At 36.9% G+C, this 23621-nt stretch overlaps 1 protein-coding gene across 2 annotated transcripts in view; it reads left to right on the top strand.

Moving 5' to 3' along the window:
• LRIT3 (leucine rich repeat, Ig-like and transmembrane domains 3) overlaps positions 1-22011 on the top strand; it is a 32508-nt gene extending 10497 nt beyond the window's left edge. For both annotated transcript variants that reach the window (XM_021101673.1, XM_021101672.1), the window contains exons 3-5: positions 8239-8544; positions 10129-13543; positions 21933-22011. In XM_021101673.1, the coding sequence (XP_020957332.1) occupies positions 8239-8544; positions 10129-11246 (1424 nt within the window). In that variant the 3' untranslated portion in view covers positions 11247-13543; positions 21933-22011. The remainder of the gene's footprint in view (positions 1-8238; positions 8545-10128; positions 13544-21932) is intronic.

The raw sequence follows: 23621 nt of genomic DNA, 5'->3' as shown, positions 1-23621 counted from the left end.
GAGTGGTTTAATTTACTAAAATTTTGTTCACCTAATAAGGTTGTATTGTCATTTCAGAAGTTATATCCATCATAGCTACAGAAGAGGTTGTAGTTCTCAAAAGGATGAAAGAAATTCTGAGTGTTTGGCCAGTGAAAGGACCTACAAGACTTTTGGAATGAAAAGCAACTAGATGCTAAGCAATTGTGCCAGAAATTCCTACTGACAAATATCATCTGCCAAATATTTGTTGAAGTAAAGTATAAATAAAAGACAAATTTGAGATTTTTTGGATAAAAAGCATTGTGTGTTTTATAATAACTATAAAAGTAATATAACCTTTAAAAATTGTGAATCACTATATTGTACACCTGTAGCTTTTATAGTATTATAATCAGCTGTTCTTCAATAAAAATTTTTTTAAACTGAAAAAAAAGTACTGTGTGTGCCAGTACATGAGTGGATTTTGAATTACTTTTGTTGAACTATATAGGCACTTTGGTGCTTATAAGACTAAAAGTATGAGTAATAAGAAACAGAGAAAAAGTCATGTAAAAGTTTCTTTAGAAGCAATTCTTAGTTCCCATAAAATTATCCAGTGGAGATGTACAGTATAAAATTAGATCAAATTGCTAAATTGAGTTAATAGCTCTCTAATGATTAGTTCCTAATATTTATATGAATAAATAATTTATAGAACATTAATATTTTTCATTTGTGAGTTAAATCTGAAAGAGAACTTAGGGATCAAATGGGAAAGGGTTATGAAAATCATTGTCCATTGAGAGAAACAGCTTTATGTTTTAGAGTTTAGATTCTTTTAAAAAAATTATTTGTTTCAGGTGTATAGCATTATTATTCAACATCTGTATACCCTACAAAGTGATCGCCACCACCAGTCTAGTTACCATCCATCACCATATGGTTGACCCCCTTCATCCATTTTGCCAATCCCCCATCCCATTAACCTCTAGTAACTACTCATCTGTTCTCTGTATCTGCGTTTGGTTTTGTTTGTTTTTTTAATTACACATATGAGTGAAATCATACAGTATTTGTCAGTTTCTGTTTGTCTTTTTTCAGTTAGCATGGTACTGTCAAGTTCTATCCATGTTGTTGAAAATGGCAGATTTCATTCCTTGTTTTAGCTGAATAGTGTTCCATTGTGTGCGTGTATATATATATATATATACATACATATATATATATATACACCACACCTTCTTTATCCATCCATCCGTCCTTGGACACTAGATTGTTTCATTATCTTGGCTGTTGTAAATAATGCTGCAAAGAATGTAAGGGTACATGTATCTTTTTGAATTAGTGTTTTAATGTTCTTTGGATAAATACCCAGGAGTGGAATAGCTGGATCATATGAAGTTCTGTTCTTAACTTTTTGAGGACCCTGCATACTGTTTTCCATAATGGCTGCACCAATTTATCTTCCCACCAAGGTTGTACTAAGGTTCCCTTTTCTCTATATCTTCTCCAATAGTTGTTATTTCTTATCTTTTTGATAATAGCCATTTTCATAGGTATGAGGTAGTATCTCATTGTGCTTTCAGTTTGGATTTCTCTAATAATTAGTGATGTTGAACATCTTTTCATGTTTCTGTTAGACACCTCATGTCTTCTTTGGAAAAATGTATATTCATATCCTCTACTCTTTTTCTTTTTCTTTTTTTTCTTTTTGGCCACACCTGCATGTGAAAGTTCCTGGGGCAGGAATCAAGCCCACACTGCAGTTGCAACCTGTACAGCTGTAGCAACACAGGATCCTTAACCCGCTGCACCTCAAGGGAACTTCCACTGTTCTTTTTCTTTTGTTAGCAAATCCTGTCATTTAATGAGAGTGTTGAGCTTATGTGACAGTTCTTTAGAATATGAAGTGGACAGTCTCTGAGGCTATGATTTTAGCTCAACAGCAATCCAAAGCATCTGTGACCTGGATGTGAGTGTCTTTGAAAGAAAGAATTCTCTAATTTGACTTTTCTGTTATTTTAACTATATGTGAGTCTTCTAATTTCATCATTAAAATACAGTAATGAGAACCAGCTTTAGATTTTATAGAACTCTGTGTATAACTGTAGCAGTTATATCTTTCCAAGTGCCGTGTAGAATTTGCCTTTGTACTATTATAGTGGGATCATTTCTGTTTCCATTTCATTTTTATTGTCCTATGTTTGTTGTTGTTAACAGATTCTATTCATAATAATAATAACAATAGCTAATATTGATGGAGTGCTCACTCAGGGCAAAGCCTACTTCTTATACTTTATGGATATAACTTTAGTTTCATGTTAATCCCATGATAAGTACCATTTCATCCCTATTTTAGTGATGAAGAAATGAGGCACAAGGTAAAACACTTGCCCAAACTCACCATATGGTGATGGAGCTGGGGTTTGAATAAAAGCTATTTGGCCTTAGAACCCATGCTCTTCCCTCTTCTTTGTAATGCAAAGTATATAGTGATCCCAGAGTTACTTTCCTCTTATGTATTATTTTATTTATTTCTTTAAATCATATATGTATAATAAACAAGAATTTAGGGAGAGGTTTTTCAATTGTTCCCTCTCTCTTCTCCGTGAATAAAAAAATCAACCTAATGAAATTGTCCTTTAATGTAGCCATAAAAATGTAACTCAGTGTCCTGCGAGTAAACATTTAAGTTAACTATGAAACTAGATTATTGATTTGGAATACAGATATGTTTCCATGGCTTCTTTTTCAAGAGTAAGGAAGTATTTACACAGGCAGACTCTTTAAGGCCTAACAGGAAAAAGCCTGCAGTAGGAGAAAGTATAAAATGCTTTTTGGCTTGCTTTTTTTCTGGTACCCAAATTTCTTCAATCTTAAAGGTCCCTTCTATTCAGAATGGAGTTTACTGGAAGGGCAGTGGCAGCCCCAAATAGTCCCACAGTATTTTATAATAGTGGCATTAATTTAGTTCAAAAAATGCTTCTCAGTCCCTGTTGGTGTGCCTGCTCTTTTCTAGGTGTAGAGGAGACAAATCCACACAGTTGAGGCTGACTCCTTGTCAGACACTGTGCTGAGGACTGCCTTGCAGTATCTCAGCCTTTAGGACAAACCCATGGGGTGGGCTGCAGTTGTCATCACCTTTTTCCAGCTGATGGAGAGGTAGAGTCAAGTTTCAATTTCATAGTCCATCTCCAGAGACATCACTGTTTTATTTTTTAAACTTTTTTTAAAATAAGGAATGAAGTTAAAATTTGCATACAGTGGATCTTAAGTGTACAATTTGGCAAATGATAATAAACATCATATACCTGCACAAAAGACACACCTTCATCAAAATACAGAATATTTTGATCACCCCAGGAAGTTCCCTGTGTTCCTTCTCAGTCAATCTCCCCCCATCCCCGCTACCCTCACCCCCAGGGAACTACTGTTTTTACTTCTATTACCATAGGTTAATTTTACCTGCCCTAGAATTTCATGTAAATGGAATAATTTAAGAGGCACTCTTGGAGTCCCTGCTCTGGTACAATGCTGGCATCTCTGTAGCACCATATTACCACGGGGCAGCCCAAACCAAAAAGAAGTACTCTTGTGCCAGGCTTCATTCACTCAGTGTTACTTATTATTTATTTTTGTCTTTTTAGGGCCACACCTGCAGCATATGGAGGTTCCTAGGCTAGGGGTCAAATTGGAGCTAGAGCTGCTGGCCTATGCCACAGTCACAGCAATGCCAGATTCAAGCCATGTCTGCGACCTACACCACAGCTCACAGCAACGCTGGATCCTTAACCCACAGAGCAAGGCCAGGAATCGAACCTGCATCCTCATGGATACTAGTCAGATTGGTTTCCGTGGTGCCACGACAGGAACTCCTCAGTGTTATGTTTTGAGACTCATCCATGTTGTTGTATGCATCAGTAGATTCTTGGTGCCGAGTCATATTTAGTTGAATGAATGTACCAATTGTTCATCTTTTCACCTATTCTTGGACACATGGCTATTTCCAGTTTTTAGCTATCATGAATAAAGCTCCTATTAATATTCTTGTACAAAGCTTTTTGTAGCGTATGTTTTCATTTTTCTTGGATATAATTCTTAGGATCGAACTTATTAGGTCATAGGGTGGTGATATACATAACCTTTTAAGAAACTGCCAGTTTTCCAAAGAAGTTGTCCTGGTTTATGCTGTTCTCCACTCCTGCTAGCACAGTCTGCTTGCTCTATATCCTCACCAACACTTGATGTAGTCAGTCTTTTTCATTTCAGTCATTCTTGGGAGTGGGTATGTCAGGAAATGGTATCACATTGTCAGTTAATTTGCATTTCCCTGAGAAGTAATGGTACTGATTGTTTACATTTGCTTTTTGACTACTGGTATATTTCTTTATAATTTTTAAAGTTGGTTGTCTTTTTAGTATTGAATACAAGTTTTTTTATCAGTTATGTGCTTATGAATATTTTTTCAAGTCTATGACTTGTCTATTCATTTTCTTCACGGTGTCTTTGGTAAGAAAGTACAAAATTTTGAGGACATGTGATTTATCAGTTTTTCCTTTTATAGTGAGTGATTTCTGAGTCCCATCTAAGAAATATTTGCCTGTCTGTAGGCCACAAAGATAGTCTTTCTTTATACTTTTATATTCAATTTTAAGCTTATATTCTTAGATCCTATGCTTATGACTATGACCCATCTCAAAATATTTTTTGAGTATAGTGTGAGGTGGGGGTTGAAGCTTATTTGTTCTCAAACAGATGTCCAGTTATTCTAGCACCATTTGTTGAAAAGACTTTACTATCCCTCTTGAATCATATAGCTGCCTCCGCAAAGCTGACTAAGGCATGGTTTTTGCCGTCAAGATCTTATAGTCTGAAAGATAATTTTTGCCCTAGAATTTACTGCTGACTTTTCATAAAGAAAAGCACATGCAGCTACTGTGATGCATCCCTTTTAGAAAAGGGATAAGGCAAAGATCATTTGCCCCATCCAAGAATAGTTACATAAAATTAATAAATGCAAATTGCTGATTGTGGTTGGTGCATTGCCTTGAAGGAATGTAGTGCAAGTAATAGTTTAACTTCAGAGAGTTCTTGTACCTTTGTCCCGAGGAGGGAGGGACAAAAAAACGTTTGAATGTTTTCAGCCCTCAGATCACTATTAATTATTCAGGTTTTAAAAGTTGTACCCTTGACCTTAGATGTTTCATAGCTTGAGTAAATAATTTATTTTTGAGGGATTTAAAAATATTTACTCCTGGTTTGCATAACTTTTAGTTATAACCAGTAGGATTAATTTTTTAAAAGAATTTTGTTTCACCTTTAATATGTTTTTATAACAGTTTCAAAGCATAAATGAAACTGTTAATTTTATAGGCCTTGGATCTTCCCCTATACAGGTGTTTATGCTCCAGACATCACTACTTTTACATTTGTTATTTGTAGATAAAAGCACTTATAGCTACTACCTAGGGCTCTAGATGTTTTTAGGTAACGAACAGATGAGTTACGGTGGAAGAAGTATTAGACTAGGAGGCTCACATGTGAGGGACTTAGGACTCTAGGCTACTTACAAAGTCAAGGCAGTAATTTCTTGTGCTTTAATGTCTTCTGATATGAAATTGGAAGAATCCTACTAGCTTCCTGAGGTCTGTATAAAACATATACAGGGTTGTTGAGAATGAGAACTTAAAGATCAGGATACCAAGTTTCAAATCCTGACTGCATCTGGTTGTGTGACCTTGGACAGATCCCTTAACTGCCCTGGGCATTTTGTCATCTTTAAAATGAGGATGATCCTAATGTTATCCATCTCATGCTATTGTGAAGATGGAGTTAGAGAAATCCTCTAGCATGCTTAGCGCTGTAAAAATTTTCCATGGTCTCTCCCAGTCCCTTTGTGAGCAGAGGCAGATACTGGCTGCCTTTTGTTCTGAACTGTCTTTTCAAGAGATATCACTTTGGAAGGTAGAGATATGTCTCCATCTAGAGCAAAGGGCACTTAGACTTATTACCCAGTATAATAAAATAATGTCTCCTTCCAGACCTATGAGTAATAAATTATTATTCATCTTTGATCCGGAGTCTTGTGTCTTCTGCCAGTATCCATCAAACTGTGGCAAACTGGGATGAATGGGGGCAAAACATAGGCCCTTTACAATTCGTGATTAGTGCAGGATATACCACATAGGAAGCAATCAATAGCTGTCGTCTTGTGTTATTATTTTATAAGGAAAAAATCTGGCATACCAAGTCAAAGCGTTTTGAAAGTATTGTGTTCTCTACATATTATCCTATGACAGAATGAATTTGATGTTTGTTGGTAGGTTGAGGAAAATGTAAATCAGTGTTAGAGAACTGATTGTAGATTCACAGGACTAAATGTGAGAGGAACAAAGTCAAAGTAATTCACCCATGAAGGAAGAAATTTCTAATACAGAAGATAGTAAAAACAGCAAACTTTACCAATACTGGCAGAGAAACATGAACCAGTCACAAAGTGTTATTATCATAAAAATAGGCATAAATAGATATCTAGACTTTATGAATGAACAGTTATCTTCTACCATGGTTAGGTTTTGTTTGTTTGTTCGTTTTGCTTTTTTAAAGGGCCACACTTGGGGCACATGGAAGTTCCTAGGCTAGGGGTCGAATCTGGGCTGTAGCTGCCAGCCTAGGCCACAGCCACAGCAACGCAGGATCCGAGCTGCATCTGCGACCTACACCACAGCTCACAGCAACACCGGATCCTTAACCCACTGAGCGAGGCTAGGGATCGAACCCGCATCCTCATGGATACTAGTCGGGCTTGTTACTGCTAAGCCACAATAGGAACTTCCCCACCATGGTTAGTTTTTCAAAACTCGCCATTCTGTCTTTTGTCCTTATGACTCAATATATAACTTAACTCTACAACTGCAAATCTCTTTGAGATAAATCCTTTTCAACCTTGGGCTTCACTGTAAGGCTGCTATGAGACCTCATCCTTAAGATCCTTAGGGAGATTTTTGTCTAACTTACTGCTCTTAAGAACTATCTTAGATTCTTCTGAGATCTTTGCAACTAATTGTATAGAACCCCCCACCCTGGATTTGACCTTTGCCCTGAAGCTCCTTCTTAATTTGAGGATTTCGGAGAGGCTGGGTTTAAGAAGCAGTTTTATTATTGAACCCAGCAAGTTTTAGTTCCCTTACACATAACATTTCTTCCTTTAGCGGTTGTCTCTCCTTTACATTTTACTATGAGCAGCAAGAAAATACCAGGCAGCTGTTTCAATACTGTGTGGCAATATCCTTAATTAGAACATTCAGGTCACTGAGTATGTTTTATTCTTTCCATGTTAACCGCAGGTAACAGTGTTGCTAAGCTTTCTGCCCCTCCATAACCAGGATGTGCTTTCCTCTACTTTCTAGTAACATTTTCCTCACTTGTCTTGACGCTTTCACTGCCAGCCTCTTAAAAAGACCCAACACTTTGGCTAACAGTTCTAAAAGCTGGGGCGGATCCTAAAGACGCTTGCAAATGAAAGCTGTCAGCTTTCATTGTATGAAGGAAGGCTGTCCGCTTTCCTTGTATTACCTGCTGCTAATTCTCTCTTGAAAGGGGATTTGAGCAGTGTACTTACATGGCCACCACAAATGACATTCATGCCAAGCCATGTTCTAGCCTCTATAACTCTTAACCTTCTTGTCTCCTAATATTGCCTCTATCTCACTCTGCTTTTTCTATATAGAACTTGTACTACCGCAATATTCCTTAAAATCACACAAAATCATGGCATATTGCAGGCTCAGATGCCTTTTAGCATCCTATAATAATTACAATAATATAAATATTTTCATAGCACCCTAGAAATCTTAACTGTACTCATGACATTCCATGGTGTTTGGATTCAAATCTTGACTCTGACACTGATTAGCTACAAGACATTGGTCAAGTTTTTTGGTTTCCCTGTGTCTCACCTTCTTCATCCTTAAAATGGGGAAATAATACTCTCAAGAATTGGGGGGAATTAAAGGAGGTAATAGAGTTTAGTACTTAGAACATAGCCCAGTATAGAGTAAATGCTCAGTAACTATGAGCTATGATCATTCATACTCTGAACTGACATGACACATTGACTTAGGTGGCTGGAGTGCAGGGCAAAGCTGACAGAGAGGTGACTCCTTTGATCCCACTTATATTTTTGGGACACTGCGGAAATGCCATCTCCTGAGGCTGTGACGTAAACAGAAGTCATCAGGAAAACATTTATCAACCTCTTCCTCCCTTCTGGTTTAGGTCTGCAGGACAACCCATGGTTCTGTGACTGTCACATTTCCAAAATAATGGCATTGTCAAAAGTCGCTGACCCCAAGGTAGTACTTCTTGATCCACTGATGATTTGCAGTGAACCAGAACGCCTCACAGGCATTTCGTTTCAGCGGGCTGAGTTGGAGCAGTGTGTGAAGCCATCAGTGATGACCTCGGCCACACAGATCACGTCTGCTCCGGGCAGCAATGTTCTGCTGCGGTGTGATGCCACTGGCTACCCCACCCCACAGCTCACGTGGACCAGACCAGATAGCTCGCCAGTTAATTATACAGGTACCTTATTAATTCAGGCCTTTGAAACAAGGAGTTTACAAATGACTGAACATAATCTCCTGTTTCGTAGAATTTGAAATAGACTGGTTATTTCTAATAAAATATATTGAGATTGTTCAATGGAAGAAATTTGAAAGGTACACTTTATTGGTTAATATTTTCCTCAGTTTATCTGATTAACTACCTAGATGAAATGAGACCATCTGATTTTTTCCTTAGACGGAAAACAATAGTGCGTGGGTGGTTGCAGATAAGGCCTCTGTCTTTATTCTTCCTCCATCATCTTGGATACGGCTCACTTTTTAATGTATACCCATTACGTTTCCTTCAAGGGAATTTTATACAAGTTTCTTATTTTCAAATGATTATTTAAATAATAAATTATATAGAAACCTTACTAGGAGGCAAAATGTAATTTTTAGAAATATTGATTACACAGTGTTTTACATCCTACTATAACCAAATAAATGTTTTGATCTTAGTTTCAAAGTGATATTCTGATGATTAAAGGGATGTATTTTAAAAACTCTTCCAGGCTAAATTTAAATTGTGGTTGGAATAATGTAACCTGAGAGGATTTTTAAGAAGTCAAGGCCTAATAGTCTTACAAATAGATGGTAAATGGCCCACAGCTTAAGGAAGTGAGTTAAATTTGGGGCAACTGAGATATCATTCAATGCATTATTATTCTTCAGAAAGCTTAAGAAATCAAGACAGAAAGGAAATATGTTCAGATTTTATTTTACTTATTTTTTGCCATGTCTATGGCATTGGAAATTCCTGAGTCAAGGATTGAACCCATGCCACAGGAGTGACCCAAATCACTATTGTGACAACACTTGATCCTTAACCCAGTGCACCACAAGGAAAATCCAGATTTTAGTGTTTAGGAAAGCAAAATTCCAGTTTTGCAAAAATTGTATATTAGTCTATAAATAAAAACCTATGGTTTATTAGTTTATATAAATTAAATATAAAATTAAAGAATACAAATTATGAACCCCTCCATGTCAGAAAATGATCCACTATGCCTTCTGACCTTGTGGATAGCTGGTATTTTATTACAATGAAAACATATTTTGAGGAATATTTAAATAAGGTCTGTGATAAACATTTTACACAATCACAGTGGGCTAAATTGGAAGGGATCTTTTTTTGGGGGGAGGAAATCTTTGAGATCACTTTGTCTTATCCCCTTATTTTAAAAAATGTGGAAACAGAGGCCTAAAGACACTAATACTTGTCTAGAATCATATACTACTTAGTAGACAAAAGTTTACTAAGGCCAGAGTGTCTTAATTCTCAGCCCCTTGTCTTTGAAAAATGCTATTTCTCATACAAACTTCATGGCAAACTTCAAATGTCAAGATGCAGACGGGTGGTGGTAAGCTGTCCCCAGCTAGACTTTCGTATAATCTACTTACAGAACCATCTCCATCATCAGAGCCTTGCAGTGGCCGTTTCTCTCTTGGCTTATATGAGAGGTCTGCATGAAGGAACAGATGTTGTTTCCTCTTAGTTGACATGTTGCTTGAGTCTTTTCTTTCTTTTTTCTCACAGAGTATACTTTTTTCTTTCTTTCAGTAATTCAAGAATCTCCAGGGGAGGGAGTCAGATGGTCCATAATAAGCCTGACAGGCATTTCTCACATGGATGCTGGGGATTACAAATGCAAGGCCAAAAATTTGGCTGGGATGTCAGAAGCTGTGGTTACTGTGACAGTGGTTGGTGTTGTCCCAACCACCATATCATCAGACACTTCTGAAAGAAGAAGTGGGGATCGCCCTGAGCAAGAGGTCCAGCTGGGATCTAGAAGATCTGCATTGCTACCTGGTTCATCGCCGTCTCCCTGGCTTTATTCCTCCTCTTCTTCCTCCTCCGCTTCTTCCACTTTTCTTCCTACCTCTGCTTTGCCTCCTCCCTCTTCCGCCTCCTTCTCCTTATCTCCTTTCTTCTCCACTGTTTCTTCAGCCACAGCTCCAAGCACTAGAATTTCCACAAGCACCACCACGGCCGGCCGGCTCTCACCGCGTCCCGATGGGAAAAGAAATGTCAAGATGCAGACGGGTGGCGGTAAGCTGTCCCCAGCTAGTGCAAGTCAAAGGGAAGAGCTGGCATTGTCAGATCAAGGCCTGCTGATGGGAACAAATGCCACAATAGAAAATCTGCAGGTAGTCAGTGAGACCGAAGAGAGTGTGATTTTGACCTGGAACACCATTAACACCACGCAGAACTTGGAAGTGACTGTGCTGTATTCCAGGTATGGGGAGAAGGACCTGCTGCTGCTTAATGCAGACCCCAGCAAGAACCAAGTCACCATAAATGGCTTGTTGCCTGGTCGGCAATATATAGCCTGTGTCTGTCCAAAAGGGACGCCGCCCCAGAAAGACCAATGTATCACCTTTTCTACTGACAGGGTTGAAGAAGGTGATTCTCAAGTGTCTCTCCTTATGGTGGTGAGTGGTGCTGCCTGTGTTTTTGTCCTGCCATTGATTTTTTTCCTGTTGTACAAGGTTTGCAAACTGCAGTGTAAGTCAGAATCCTTCTGGGAAGATGATTTGGCTAAAGAGACGTATATCCCATTTGAGACGCTGTCCCCCAGGTCTCAAAGTGTAGGGGAACTTTGGACTCGAAGTCACAGAAATGATTCAGAAAAATTACTGCTTTGCTCTAGGTCAAGTGTGGAATCGCAAGACTTTTAAAAGTGAGGGACCAGAGTGTTATTGCTAAGGTTTTACAGCTCAGGCACATGAGAGCGCCACAGAATTTCTTTCATTTTAAGAAAGGATCTGAGGGTATAGTTGACCCTCTGTTTGGATGACTTTTGGACACTTTCACATCCTTCATGAAAATCACAAATGGAGTGCTTTTAAGTGTGTCTTTAAAAATGGTGAGACTTCAAAACTGAAAAGACAAATAATTTTGATTTTTGTTGTATAGAAAAATGTCCATAGAAATAATTTTTAGAGTAGTGCTAAGTAAGTTGATAAGCTGATAATATATTTCAGGATAATGTTTTAATTCTTAAAAATAATTCATGTGACAATAGTCATGAAAAGTGAACTCTCATTTGGAAAAACAGTTTTTTGGGCAGTGAAGAAAGGTTAGTAAAACCGGCTAAGCCTTGATGTTCATTCTTGTTCAAAGTGCTTTATGGCATTTGCTGTGCACATTTGCTGCCATTGCCTAGTAGGTGAGAGTGGAATTGTACAGAATTTTGTGTTCACTAAGGTTAAAAGCAACCCAGTGGACAGGGAGGATTATAGCTCTTGGTACCACTATGCACTATAATATTGTATAGCAGTATTTGTATTGCAAGTAAGAAAAAGTTTCACTTGTCTTTAGAAATATAGGTATTAGCAAAAATAAGTTATAAAAGATCATGATAAATAGTAAGGTCGTTTTGAAAAACCAGCAACTGTCACATTGTATTAACATCTGTTATAGACTATATGGGTCTTTTTTTAAAAATATGCTTATTTAAAAACAATCTCAAAGTTCCCTTCGTGGCTCAGCGGTTAATGACCCTGACTAGCATCCATGAGGATGTAGGTTCAATCCCTGGCCTTGCTCAGTGGCTCAAGGATCTGGCATTGCGTGAGCTGTGGTGTAGGCTGCAGACGCAGCTTGGAGGCTCGGATCCTGTGTTGCTATGGCTGTGGTGTAGGCTGGCGGCTACAGCTCCCATTGGACCCCTGACCTGTGAACCTCCATATGCCGCGGGTGTGGCCCAAAATACGAAACAAACAAACAAACAAAACAAACAAACAAAAAACTCTTTAATATCGATATTGACTCTACTTTGCCCCTTTCCTCTTTTCTTTCTCCCTCCCGCCTTACTTCCTTTTACTTCTTTTTTTTCCCTTCCGCTTTGTGAGAAGGTATGCAGGTAGCCAGAAGACCACAGCTAACGTGTTTGTCTTTTGCCATGTTATACTTTGATTAACTGGATAAAGGGAAGAACTTCGAAAGTCTCTTTTAGATCCACAAAGGATGTTTTGAGATTTTGAAAGAGCGAATTCAGTGGATTTATTTAGTCAAACTCTATGTTAAAAACATCAGGGAAATTGGAGTGAGTCACATGATTAGATAGTAGAGGGGCTTCATAAAAAAATTTAGTTTTTCCTAAAGAAGTTTTTTCACTGTATTTACTAAATATTGTGTTCTTTTTACATTGAAGATTTTGGAGTATAGAACAGATTTTTAAAGATGTGTCAGGAGTCCTGAAATAGGCTGAGAAGCAAGTTCTAAGAAAATACTATATTTTATGTTAGAAACAAATTGACTTTAATGTAACCCATTGTGGAAATTACAATACAAGCAACTGGAAAATGAAAAACTGTTCATTCCAAATGGCTTTTAGTTAAAAAGAAAAAGAGAATTCTAGTTTAGCCATAATCTACATATTAAAAGAAGACCAGCATGGAGGGGTGGCCTGCTCAGAACTCCCAAACTTGCCCTTCTTGTCTTCGTTCCTTTCTTTCCTTTCCAGCCTCTTTGTCCTGGTGCATTCTTCACCATGTGCATTGTCTAATGATCTAACAGTTTCTGATTCAAAATTCATTAGGATTTTTCAGAAAAACACCTTTTGCAGACGGTTTTTTGTGTAGCTTCAACTTACATCAGATAATTTTAGTGACTGAAAAAAATGTGCATTTCTTTACTCTAAAGACCTCATGGAATTTCACTGCCATATTTAAAAGGCTCGAATAAACAGATTTCCAAAACACTACCACATTAGATATAATATAACTGTGGGAGAAGGTTACAGGCTACCGAGCCAAAAGACAGCCACACTGTCCAAAGGCAGGTTGTTTGTCAAGAAAGGAGACTCAGACCATCCTGATGAGATAAATTACGGGCTGCTCTCATAATCAAAATCAAATGAAGCCTGGACTTAATTTTGCCCTGTAAGGAAAAGCTAATTGGTGGTGTGAAGGGGATACAGACAGCGGGAGAAAGCACCTTTGTCATCCTCAACTTGGACTTGGCACATGAGGTGAGTTGCAAGTAATTTGTTACTCATAGTAAAAGAAATTAAACTGTAAATCATCTGCTTTCTAAAAATACATATGTTGGAGTGTAGTCGAGGTTATTCTGATGATGTCATTACTCTTAGGTTCTTACAAGTATGCCTCCTTGAGTGGGAGAGAGAGACTGATGTTATCGCAAGCAGCATGGAATTCCTCATAAGCAAAGCCTGTTTATCAGTATTACCATATGCATTGAGAAGAGCAATCAGAAATGATATATAGCAATATATGTGGTAATTAAATATGATTGCAGTGTTTTACTTTCAGACAAAATGTATCTGAGGTTTGTAAAGCTTGGGATACATAGTGAAGGTGTGTCATATGTGAGGCTATTATCAGTGATGTTCTATGACGTAAAAAATGTCGGGATGGAGTTCTCTTGCGGCTCGGTAGATTAAGGATCTGGCATTGTCACTATAGCAGTTTGGGTCACCGCTATGGCGCAGGTTCAGTCCCTGGCCCTGGGAACTTCTACATGCCACAGGTGTGGTCATGAAAGAAAAGAAAAATGTTGAGAACTCCAAATTAATTGCTCATAATGGCCAGGAAAGCAAACCCTGAATGGAGTGAGACAGGTGCCTTGGGAAAATTTTACAAAAAATTCAAACAAAAAACCTTGACCCAGGCACTTAAATCTCACAAAGGGATGGTGGCCGACAAAGAGAAATTTTTTTAAAACACACACAAATACTTCTACCATTAATTCTAACAATATAGAAAAAGCTCAGGAAAGTTGAATAACTGTTTATTAATCTCAAATTTCAAGTGATATGTATAAAAGATATAAAGAAGGGAGACTAGCCAAGGATGAATGTAGAAATTAGCAGGTCTGTTATAAAAGTGTCACAAATTAAGGCCCCAAATAAATCAAGGACAAAAGCAGTGGTAAAGTTGACCAGACGGAACTGTAAGGCTTTTTTTTTTTAGTCAAAAATAACCAGGAAATAATAAGTAACTGCTTAGAGACGATAACAGAAAATATATCAGAGAAGTAGCAGAATCATGTAGCTCCTCCTTTTCCTTTCCCCCTTTCTCTTCCCTTTTGTTTCCTCTTTCCTTCCCTTTTCTATCTGGGTTTTTAAACTGAATATGGAGAACCAATTATGAAAAGTGGGGATGTCAGCCCAAGACAAATAAAGGATTAGTAAATGAACTCCAAGATATTTAAAATGTGGCCAAATGAATTAGGTACCAGTGTGGTAACAGAATTTTCAGCCATCATCTCAGAGCTACTCTTTGGTAGTCTTTGAAAAGTCATTGCAAATCGAAGTATTGCAAGAATACAGATGGGTAACTTTCATCTTTATTCTTAAAAAGGGGACAAGGGTGGATTTTGGAAAATTTGGACAACTTTTGTTTGCAGATTTGACAACAGATCATTAAAATGTTTGTTTTTGAGCATGCAAAAATGAATGTTATGGTCACTAGGAGCCAACAAATGTCAACCAAGGACAAAGTTTGATAAATTAATATGGTTTATTTTTTATGAGGATACTAAGCAGATTGATCAAATGACTGCTTGACAATCAAATATCAGCTGGTTCGAAGTGTTTGTCTTGACTTGGAGTAATATGGATTGCCTTCTCTCGAGTGTCTAGAAATGGCTTTATATATTATGAAAAATTATCTGGTAGAGTTCTCTTACCCTCTTCAATTCAGCATTTTTATAAATGACTGGATGAACATAGACTTCTCTACTCTGCAGAGGATGTGAAAATCAACACAGTATTTATCTTATATTGATGCTTCTCACACGTTTCCTTGGAACCTTCCCAATGGAAGGGAAAATAAAGATGAACACCTGGAGGACCAGGGCATTTGTCCTAAGTGGCTGTCAAAAAAGTGATATTTCTCTGAATTCTATCTTAATTAAAAAACATGTGAATTTGCATCCTACAGCATAATTTCCAAAAGTATAAAATAATTCTGCCTTTCGTTTCTCTAAGGAAATATTGGCCTTTCTGTGCTTTTGAACATCTTGGCACAGAGTACCCCAGAGGTATCCAAATCCATTATGAAAACCTCCTATAGGATAGGGTAAAGGACAGAGACCTGCAGCGTCTTATAGAGACTATTTCACACAATAGAAAGCCATCAGTGAACACATTTTTATGATAAGTGAAGAAACCAAATCTTGAAAATTATCTTAATAAGATGACACATTAAAAGCTAACAGACAGGAAGTTCCCATTGCGGCTCAACAGTAAGGAGCCCAACTAATATTCATGAGGATGTGGGTTTGATCCCTGACTCAGTGGGTTAAGGATCTGGCGTTGCAGTGCGCTACGGTATAGGTCGCAGCTGAGGCTTAGATCCCATGTTGCTGTGGCTGTGGTGTAGGCCCATAGCTGTAGCTCCCATTCGACCCGTAGCCTGGGAACTTCCATAGGCCTCAACTGTGGCCGTAAAAAAGCAAAAAGCAGAAAACAAACAAACAGGGATAGATGTAAATTTTTATGTTTGGATTAGCATAAGTATGGGTGTTCAAGTAAAAAAAACCTATTACTTTAGTTGATTTAATCATTCTGTGAACCAATGGAGTTATGCATAGTAATTGCTAAAAATGCTAGTATTAAGTTACTTTAATATAAACAATAGATGGAGGAAGGTAAGAGTCCCTCTATACTCTGCATTAATAGGCAATTTCTATAGGATCAGGTTTAATTTTGAGTGCCAAATTTAGATAAGGATCAACAACTATGGACTATCCATAGAAAGTCAGCAAAGATCACTGACCATCTAGAAAAGTTTTCACAGAAGAAAGAAAAGTTTTCTCTTACGACATAGACTGTGGGGAGACCAGACTAGCCTAGTGCAGCATGTGGCACTAGCTCTTGCCTTGGAGGACTATGCTTAGGAGAATCTGCTTAGGTTATTAAAATGGAGGTCCTGGGTTCTACAAGTAGACACTCAAATTAAAGCAGCTCAGGGCCTTGGAAACCACATTTTGAAACTCAAACCAGAGGAATGATGTAATGACTCCGAGAAACAATTTTCTATGCAATGGATGTAGAAGCAATATTGGAATTACAAAGAAGCAGAATTGATCCACATTAAAAACAACCTTTTTTTTTTTTTTTTTTTTTTTTTTTTTTTTTTTTTTTTTTTTGGTTAACAACCAGAGTTAAAAAACAGTGGAGTAAGCCATATTGTCATAATATTACTCAGGACATTCATGGATAGTCCAGAGGTCAGGAAGACACGCTGAAAGACATTGTGGACAAAGCTCAATCATTTGGATATAGCGGGAAGAAAAGGAAATTAATAAAGGGGTATTCATTGGTTTTAGTGGGAAGAGAATGCTAATGTTTGTATTAAGTAGACACTTTAATTTATAATAAAACTGATTTTTTTATGTAAACATGAGTCTTAATTTATTTAAAAAGTGGAAAAATGAGACTATACACTAATGGATAGGTTTATGTTGTCTTCTTTTTATGCAAGTAATTTCAGCTAAGTTGATGAGAGAGTCATTGTAATTTTTCTTCTCCTTGGTTTCGGGTATTAACATTGATGACTCATTCCTTAACTGGTTAGGAAAAAAATGTTTTTTATGTATTATTTTGATATAACTTATAAACAGTTAATCCTTACAGAAAAGCAGAGATTTTCCTATCATTGCCATTATCCTATCATTGCCATTATTTTAATACACCATTTATTAAGTGTGCTGGTTGTTTTTATCTTGTGGAATTTCCTAAATGTTTAACATTGTGACAGTAGTAAGGAGTTAAATTCTTGAAGTAATTAAATACATTTCCATTGATGCTGAGTCTTTATCATATTCTCTGTGATTCATAGGGGCAAAGAAAGGAGGGTAGGAATATGAAAGAATTTTGAGAGAAAACATCTCAAAAAGCAAGATAGCAGGTCTGAAGGATAATGGTGGCCACACGAATCCTATTATTTCCATGCCTCTGTCCCTCCCCAAAGAACCTATTAGTTTAACAAAAAAATGCAATTAAAAACACACACGACCACATTTTTAGCATTAATAGGAGACAAAGAATACCATGAACTTCATATTGCCTGTAAGAGAAATGAACATCAAATTCCAACAGATGTCCTGCCATTGCTGCAAGCCTGAGGGTATGGAGAGCAAGAGAAAGGACCTTTTAAGAGACTGCAATAAAGAGAGCCGAGAGTGTATATGAAGCCAAGACAAAAAAATCACACCTAGAAAAGGAAAGACAAACAAGTGCAAATATACTGATCTCAGGTCTGGGACTTGGTAGTTCATACCATGAGCTCAGGGAACAGGCTCTAAAGTGACTGGAACCAGAGTTGGAAGCCTTGGAAAAGCACTGCCTCCAGGGCAGAAGAAGTTAGAAAAATGTACACTCCACTCCCCCCACCCCCCCAAACCCACCAAAGATACAGCAGTAAGAGAAAGGAAAGAAGCAAGGAGGGAAATTAAGGCAAATGCACCGACCTTGCTTATTTAATCATTTAATTGTAGAACAAAGACTGAAACAAGGGTGGGCATATGAGCCGAAGGATAATATGTGAGCATTGTACTTAATGACAAACTGGAAAGACTGCAACTAAACAATGGGAGGAGAGATTAAGAGAGAAGTAAAGTAGAAAAGACAATTGCCAGCTATATTATTAATATGTGGAGTCAAAAGATAACATTTAAGAATTATAAACCAGATAGTAAAATGTTGGGTAGGAAAAAAGAGATTTAAAGACATTTTAAAAGACCCTAAAAGGGTCTTATTAAAAGACAACAATAACAAAATGCATGCCTTCCTAAAAACCAAGAGAAATTAAAAAAAAAAAAAAAACAAGTTACAAAAAGATTAAAACTGTTAGTCTTTAAAGGAAAAACATCCTCAGGGCCTCCAGGCAAAAAGATCAAATTAGTTATGAGGTTAAGGAAATTAGGCCACATGCAAAACAAGGTATAGCAAGGATGCATTTTCAGAAAATTCAGGGGAAGAAATGCAAGCAAAGAATCTTCTGTATAATTATGCAGCCCTTTAAGGATATAAAAGGTATTTTCCCCTTTTCCTTAGAAGTTTAAACTTAGTGACTTGAAATCTAGTGGTTTAAGACATTATATTTTACACTTGTTTTGTTGGTGAGGAAAATTCATAGTGGCAAGTACATATGTCAATAAAAATACAAGTAAAAAAAAGGAAAATAAGTGAATTGAATTTCCAAATTAAAAAAAAAAACCCTAGAAAAAGAACAAGAAAATAAACAAAAAGAAACCTCAAGGAAGTAAATAATGAAGGTAGAAGTAGATATTAATGAGGCAGAAAATAGAAACACAGGAGATAAAATACAAATCCTAACTTTTTTTGGAAGAAAATCAACAAAAGAGATAAACCACTAACAAAATTTAATTAAAAAAAATAAAATCACAAATATACAGCATGATATGATGAGAGAAATAATTATTGCTACTCAGGAAAAATGTTAAAAGCCATAAAAGATTGCTTTGCATAACTATATGTAAATAAATTAGGAAGTCTAGATGAAATGCATCATCTCATAGGAAAATACAATTTACCAAAATGGACACAAGTGTTGAGAGAAACATAAGCAAAACAGTTATGATAGAATTAAAGGAAGCTATTAAGAAACTATCCCTCAAAATTCACTAGGCCCAGATAATATCATGTGGGAATCTTGCAAGAGACCAGATAGTCTTACTTAACTTGCTTCAGAGAAAAAGTAGGAAAACTTCCAAATTTTTTTTTTTTATGAAATGAGTATAACACTCACTTTGTTAAAAAATCCAAATGTGATATAGTTTAAAAAAGAGAAATTTTTAGATAAATATCATTTATGAATATTGATGCAAAAAATCCAAAATAAAATTTTAGTCAACAGACTTCAACACCGTATTAAGAAAACATCATGACCAAGAAGGGTTTATAAAGAAATACAAGGATGGAGTTCCCGTCGTGGCACAGTGGAAACAAATCCAACCAGGGACCATGAGGTTTCGGGTTTGACCCCTGCCCTCGCTCAGTGGGTTAAGGATCTGGCGTTGCTGTGAGCTATGATGTGGATCGCAAACGTGGCTCAGATCTCATGTGACTGTGGCTGTGGTGTAGACCAGCAGCTGCAGCTCTGATTCAACCCCTAGCCTGGGAACCTCCATATGCCTCGGGTGCATCCCTAAAAAGCAAAAAAAAAAAAAGCAAGAACGATTCAATGTTAGATAATCTATTAATATAAACTACTAGATTAAAACATTAACAGTTCTGAAAAAGCCTTTGAAATAATTTAACACATTAAGATTAGAGTAGACATACATTGATGTATATACACACACATATATACATATTCAAATATACATTCACATATATATATATATATATTCAAATATACAGCCAACATTTTACCTAGTGTGAAAACAGAGTTACATCCATCAAAGTCAGGAATAAAGCAAGACTGCCTATTATCTCCACAATTATTCTTCTAACATAGTACTGAAGGAATTAACCACGTCAATTAGACAAGAGAAAGGTATACAAAATGGAACAGAAAAAGAAGTATAACGAACTCTCTTTGCATGATAGTAATGCTAGAAAACCTAATGAATTAGTGGTAAAAACAACACAATAAAAGAAATCAGCAGGGTGGCAAGGTTAATAAAATTAACACACCCAAATTAATGTTTCATATATACAAATAATAACCAGTAGAAGATATTTGGGAAAAGAAAACCCTGTTTACAATAGCAAGAAATCTAAAATATTTAGAAATAAATGAAATGTGAAGTATTCAAAATCTTTATGAGGAAAAATCATCCTGAAAGATATACAACTAAATTTGAACAAAGAGAAAGACAATCCTTAATCTTGATTAGGATGTCCCAACATCATAAAAATATAAGTTCTCTCCAAGTTACCTTATAAACTTAATATTATCCCATTACAGATGAACAGCTATAAGCTATATATAAAAGAGATAAACAATAAGGTCCTACTGTATAGCCCAGGGACCTATATTCAATATCCTCAAATAAACCACAATAGAAAAGAATTGAAGAAGAATATATATGTATAACTGAATCACTTTGCTGCACAGCAGGAACTAACACAATATTGTAAGTCAACTCTACTTCAATAAAAAATATCATCTCAATAAAAATACCAGTAAACTTTTTTCCCCCTTGGATCTAGACATCTACTTAGAAAAAAGGGAAATAATAAAACACACACATATATCTGCTTACTCTTGCAAGAGGAAACATGGGACGATTAAATGAGAAAGCAGTGAAATTGACTGACTACAGCGATGTGGACATGGGGGCAGGAGGGAGGAGGAGATTAAGGTGCAGAAAATAGGGTAGAGAGGACACTTCTCCTACTATGCCTTTTTGTGTAGTTTTTTTTTTCCTTTTGGAAACATATTAATGTTCTATGGTTTCAAAAATTAAGATGAAAAACCTCAAGTATGGAAAAGTAAAAACTAAAATTAAATCTAAACAAAACCTAACAAATCCCAACTGTATCTCTGATTTATAATCTATCCACATTGAAGGGGAGAAGGAAGAAATGATCCAAATAATCTGGTTTTGTTCTTAAAATTCTGATGTCAAGGTAATTACAGATTTCCATGCAGTTGTAGTTGGGGAAGGGTGGGGATGCCACATTACCACCCAGCAAGGGTGAAGGTCTAGGCTCTTCAATTGGCCTTTGCTGGCATGGGGTGTAGTGGGACCAGGTTTTTCTGTGATATTTAGTTGAAGTTGAGTGGTTATTGTCCAAACAATTTGTCTTGCTAGGCTACAATTTCTAGTGCTTTAGCTAGAGAGAGCAGGCTTTTGTTGTTGTGTTTGTCTATGCCTGTAGAAGTTTGTGGATTGCCAGCTTCTTCAGTTCCAAGTGTAGGACACAGGTGGCAAAAAGAAAACTCAGGGAACTCACCATGGTGTTGTTTTTCGGGTCTTGAGATCCCTGGCTGGTCTGCCTTCTTCTCTCCACTTTTCAAAGTCTTCTTAAGTTTGTTTTACATAAAAGGTCCAGGGATTTTAGTTGTACTGAACAGATGAAATAAAAGTATATCTATTCCATCTTACTAGAAATGGAAGTTTCCCCCAAATATCTTTTTTTTTTGGCCACGCCCATGGCATGTGGAAGTTCCTGGGGCCAGAGAACCAACTCACACCACAACAGTGACCTAAACTACTGCAGTGACAACACCAGGCCCTCAACTTTCTGCACCACAAGAGAACTCTGCCTTCCAAATATTATTCAGATGCAGTCCTTTACTATATACTCTCAGTCCAGGGGGAGAAAAAACAACCCACAAATGAATTTTGAACTTCTTTTACATTTGATTTTTGAGTATTATAGGTGTAGTAATTCTAAAACTACTTCTTATTCCTTGTAGAAATAAGTAAATGAGTGAATGGACTGATATTCTTGGAATCCAGGATTTTTGCTGTGAATCCAGATATGGAATAGGCAAGGAAAAAACCTCATGGGGTGGATTGGAGTTTGGAACTGAAGGTATGAACTGATCATTTCATATCCCTCTATCTATCTATCTATCTATCTATCTATCTATCTATCTATCTACCTACCTACCTACCTATCTATCATCTTCTATGCATATATGTGTCCCCCCTCTTAGCTCTACATTTTGAACAGCTAGAAGCAATTGTACTACAATAATAATGAACACACCTAGCACCCAAATTTTGCCTTCTAAATACCATGCCACACTAAGAGGAGCCCCGGTTTCCTTGGAGAAGTAACTGATTTCAAGACTATGCTAGAGAAGGTAAGAGATATACCTGAAACATCTTATTGGGCCAGAATATAAAGAACTGCTCAAAAAAAAAAAAAAATCAAAAGCCCTCTTGAATTCAGCTTGAAAGTTTTCCTTCTGGCTAAATATTGGGAAATGTAAGCACATTTGTGCTTTATTTAAAAGAGAGCTTATAATCCACTGAATGAAATAGAAATCCATGAGTCATTACTGATAGTATGTACTAGACAGGTAAGTAGGTAGATAGGCTTAGACAGATAGGTGAGAAGTGAGAAATTTTCCTTGTAGCAGAAAACTGACTGATATATGAGGAGTCCCCCCCCCCTTTTTTTTTTTTGCTTTTTAGGGCCCCACCCATGGCATATGGAATTTCCCAGCCTAGGGGTCCACTTGGAGCTGTAGCCGACAGCCTAGTCACAGCCACAGTAACGTGGGATCCGGGCTGCATCTGCAACCTACACCACAGCTCGCAGCAGCACAGGATCCTTAACCCACCGAACAACGCCAGGGATCAGACTTGCATCCTCATAGATACTAGTCACATTTGTTTCTGCTAAACCAGGATGGGAACTCCAGGAGTCACCATTTTGTAATCATCATAGTAAAGACTGATTTGGAGTAGACGGAATGTAATCATGAGAAAACGTCAGACAAGCCCAAATCGAGGAACAGTCTCAAAAATGACTGGCCTGTGTTCTTTAAAGGATGTCATTAAAGACAGAGTAAAAGTTGTTCCAGATTAAGGGGGAATAAAAACTACATAACAACCAAATGCAATATCTTTTCCTGGATTGGATCCAGGACTCTGAAGAGAAAAAAATATATATAAAGGACATTATTGAGATAACTGGATAAAATTGGGATAAGAATGATTGATTAGGCAAAAGCATTCTGTTATTAAATTTCTTGAATTTAATAGCTGAACTGAGGTTATATAAGAGAATAAAGTCAATATTTGTGTTCTTAGGAGATGCATATTTACTGTTGAAGAGTAAAGGGATGTGATGTATTATGATGTGTGCAGCCCAAACTTCAATATATATTTGGAGAAAGCAAGAGATGGATAATACAACTGTGGCAAAATATGAACAACTGGTGAATCTGGATAAAGAACATTTTGGAGTTCACTTGCGAACTTTGTGCGAGTTTGAAATTGTTTCAAAGCGACGGAAGCAAAGAAGAAAAAGGAGAAGGAGAAATAGAGGAGAGCAAAGATAGAACGAAGGTAGGAAATAGAAACCCAGCTCAAACTCTACCTCTGAATTATAGATCGAAATCTGTTATGAAACTGTTTTTATTTCAGGTTGG

This window comes from Sus scrofa, chromosome 8, assembly GCF_000003025.6.
Source record: "Sus scrofa isolate TJ Tabasco breed Duroc chromosome 8, Sscrofa11.1, whole genome shotgun sequence".
Classification (NCBI taxonomy): Eukaryota; Metazoa; Chordata; class Mammalia; order Artiodactyla; family Suidae; genus Sus; species Sus scrofa.
Note: the sequence above shows the minus strand (reverse complement) of the source record. Positions and strands in the feature narration are given on the sequence as shown.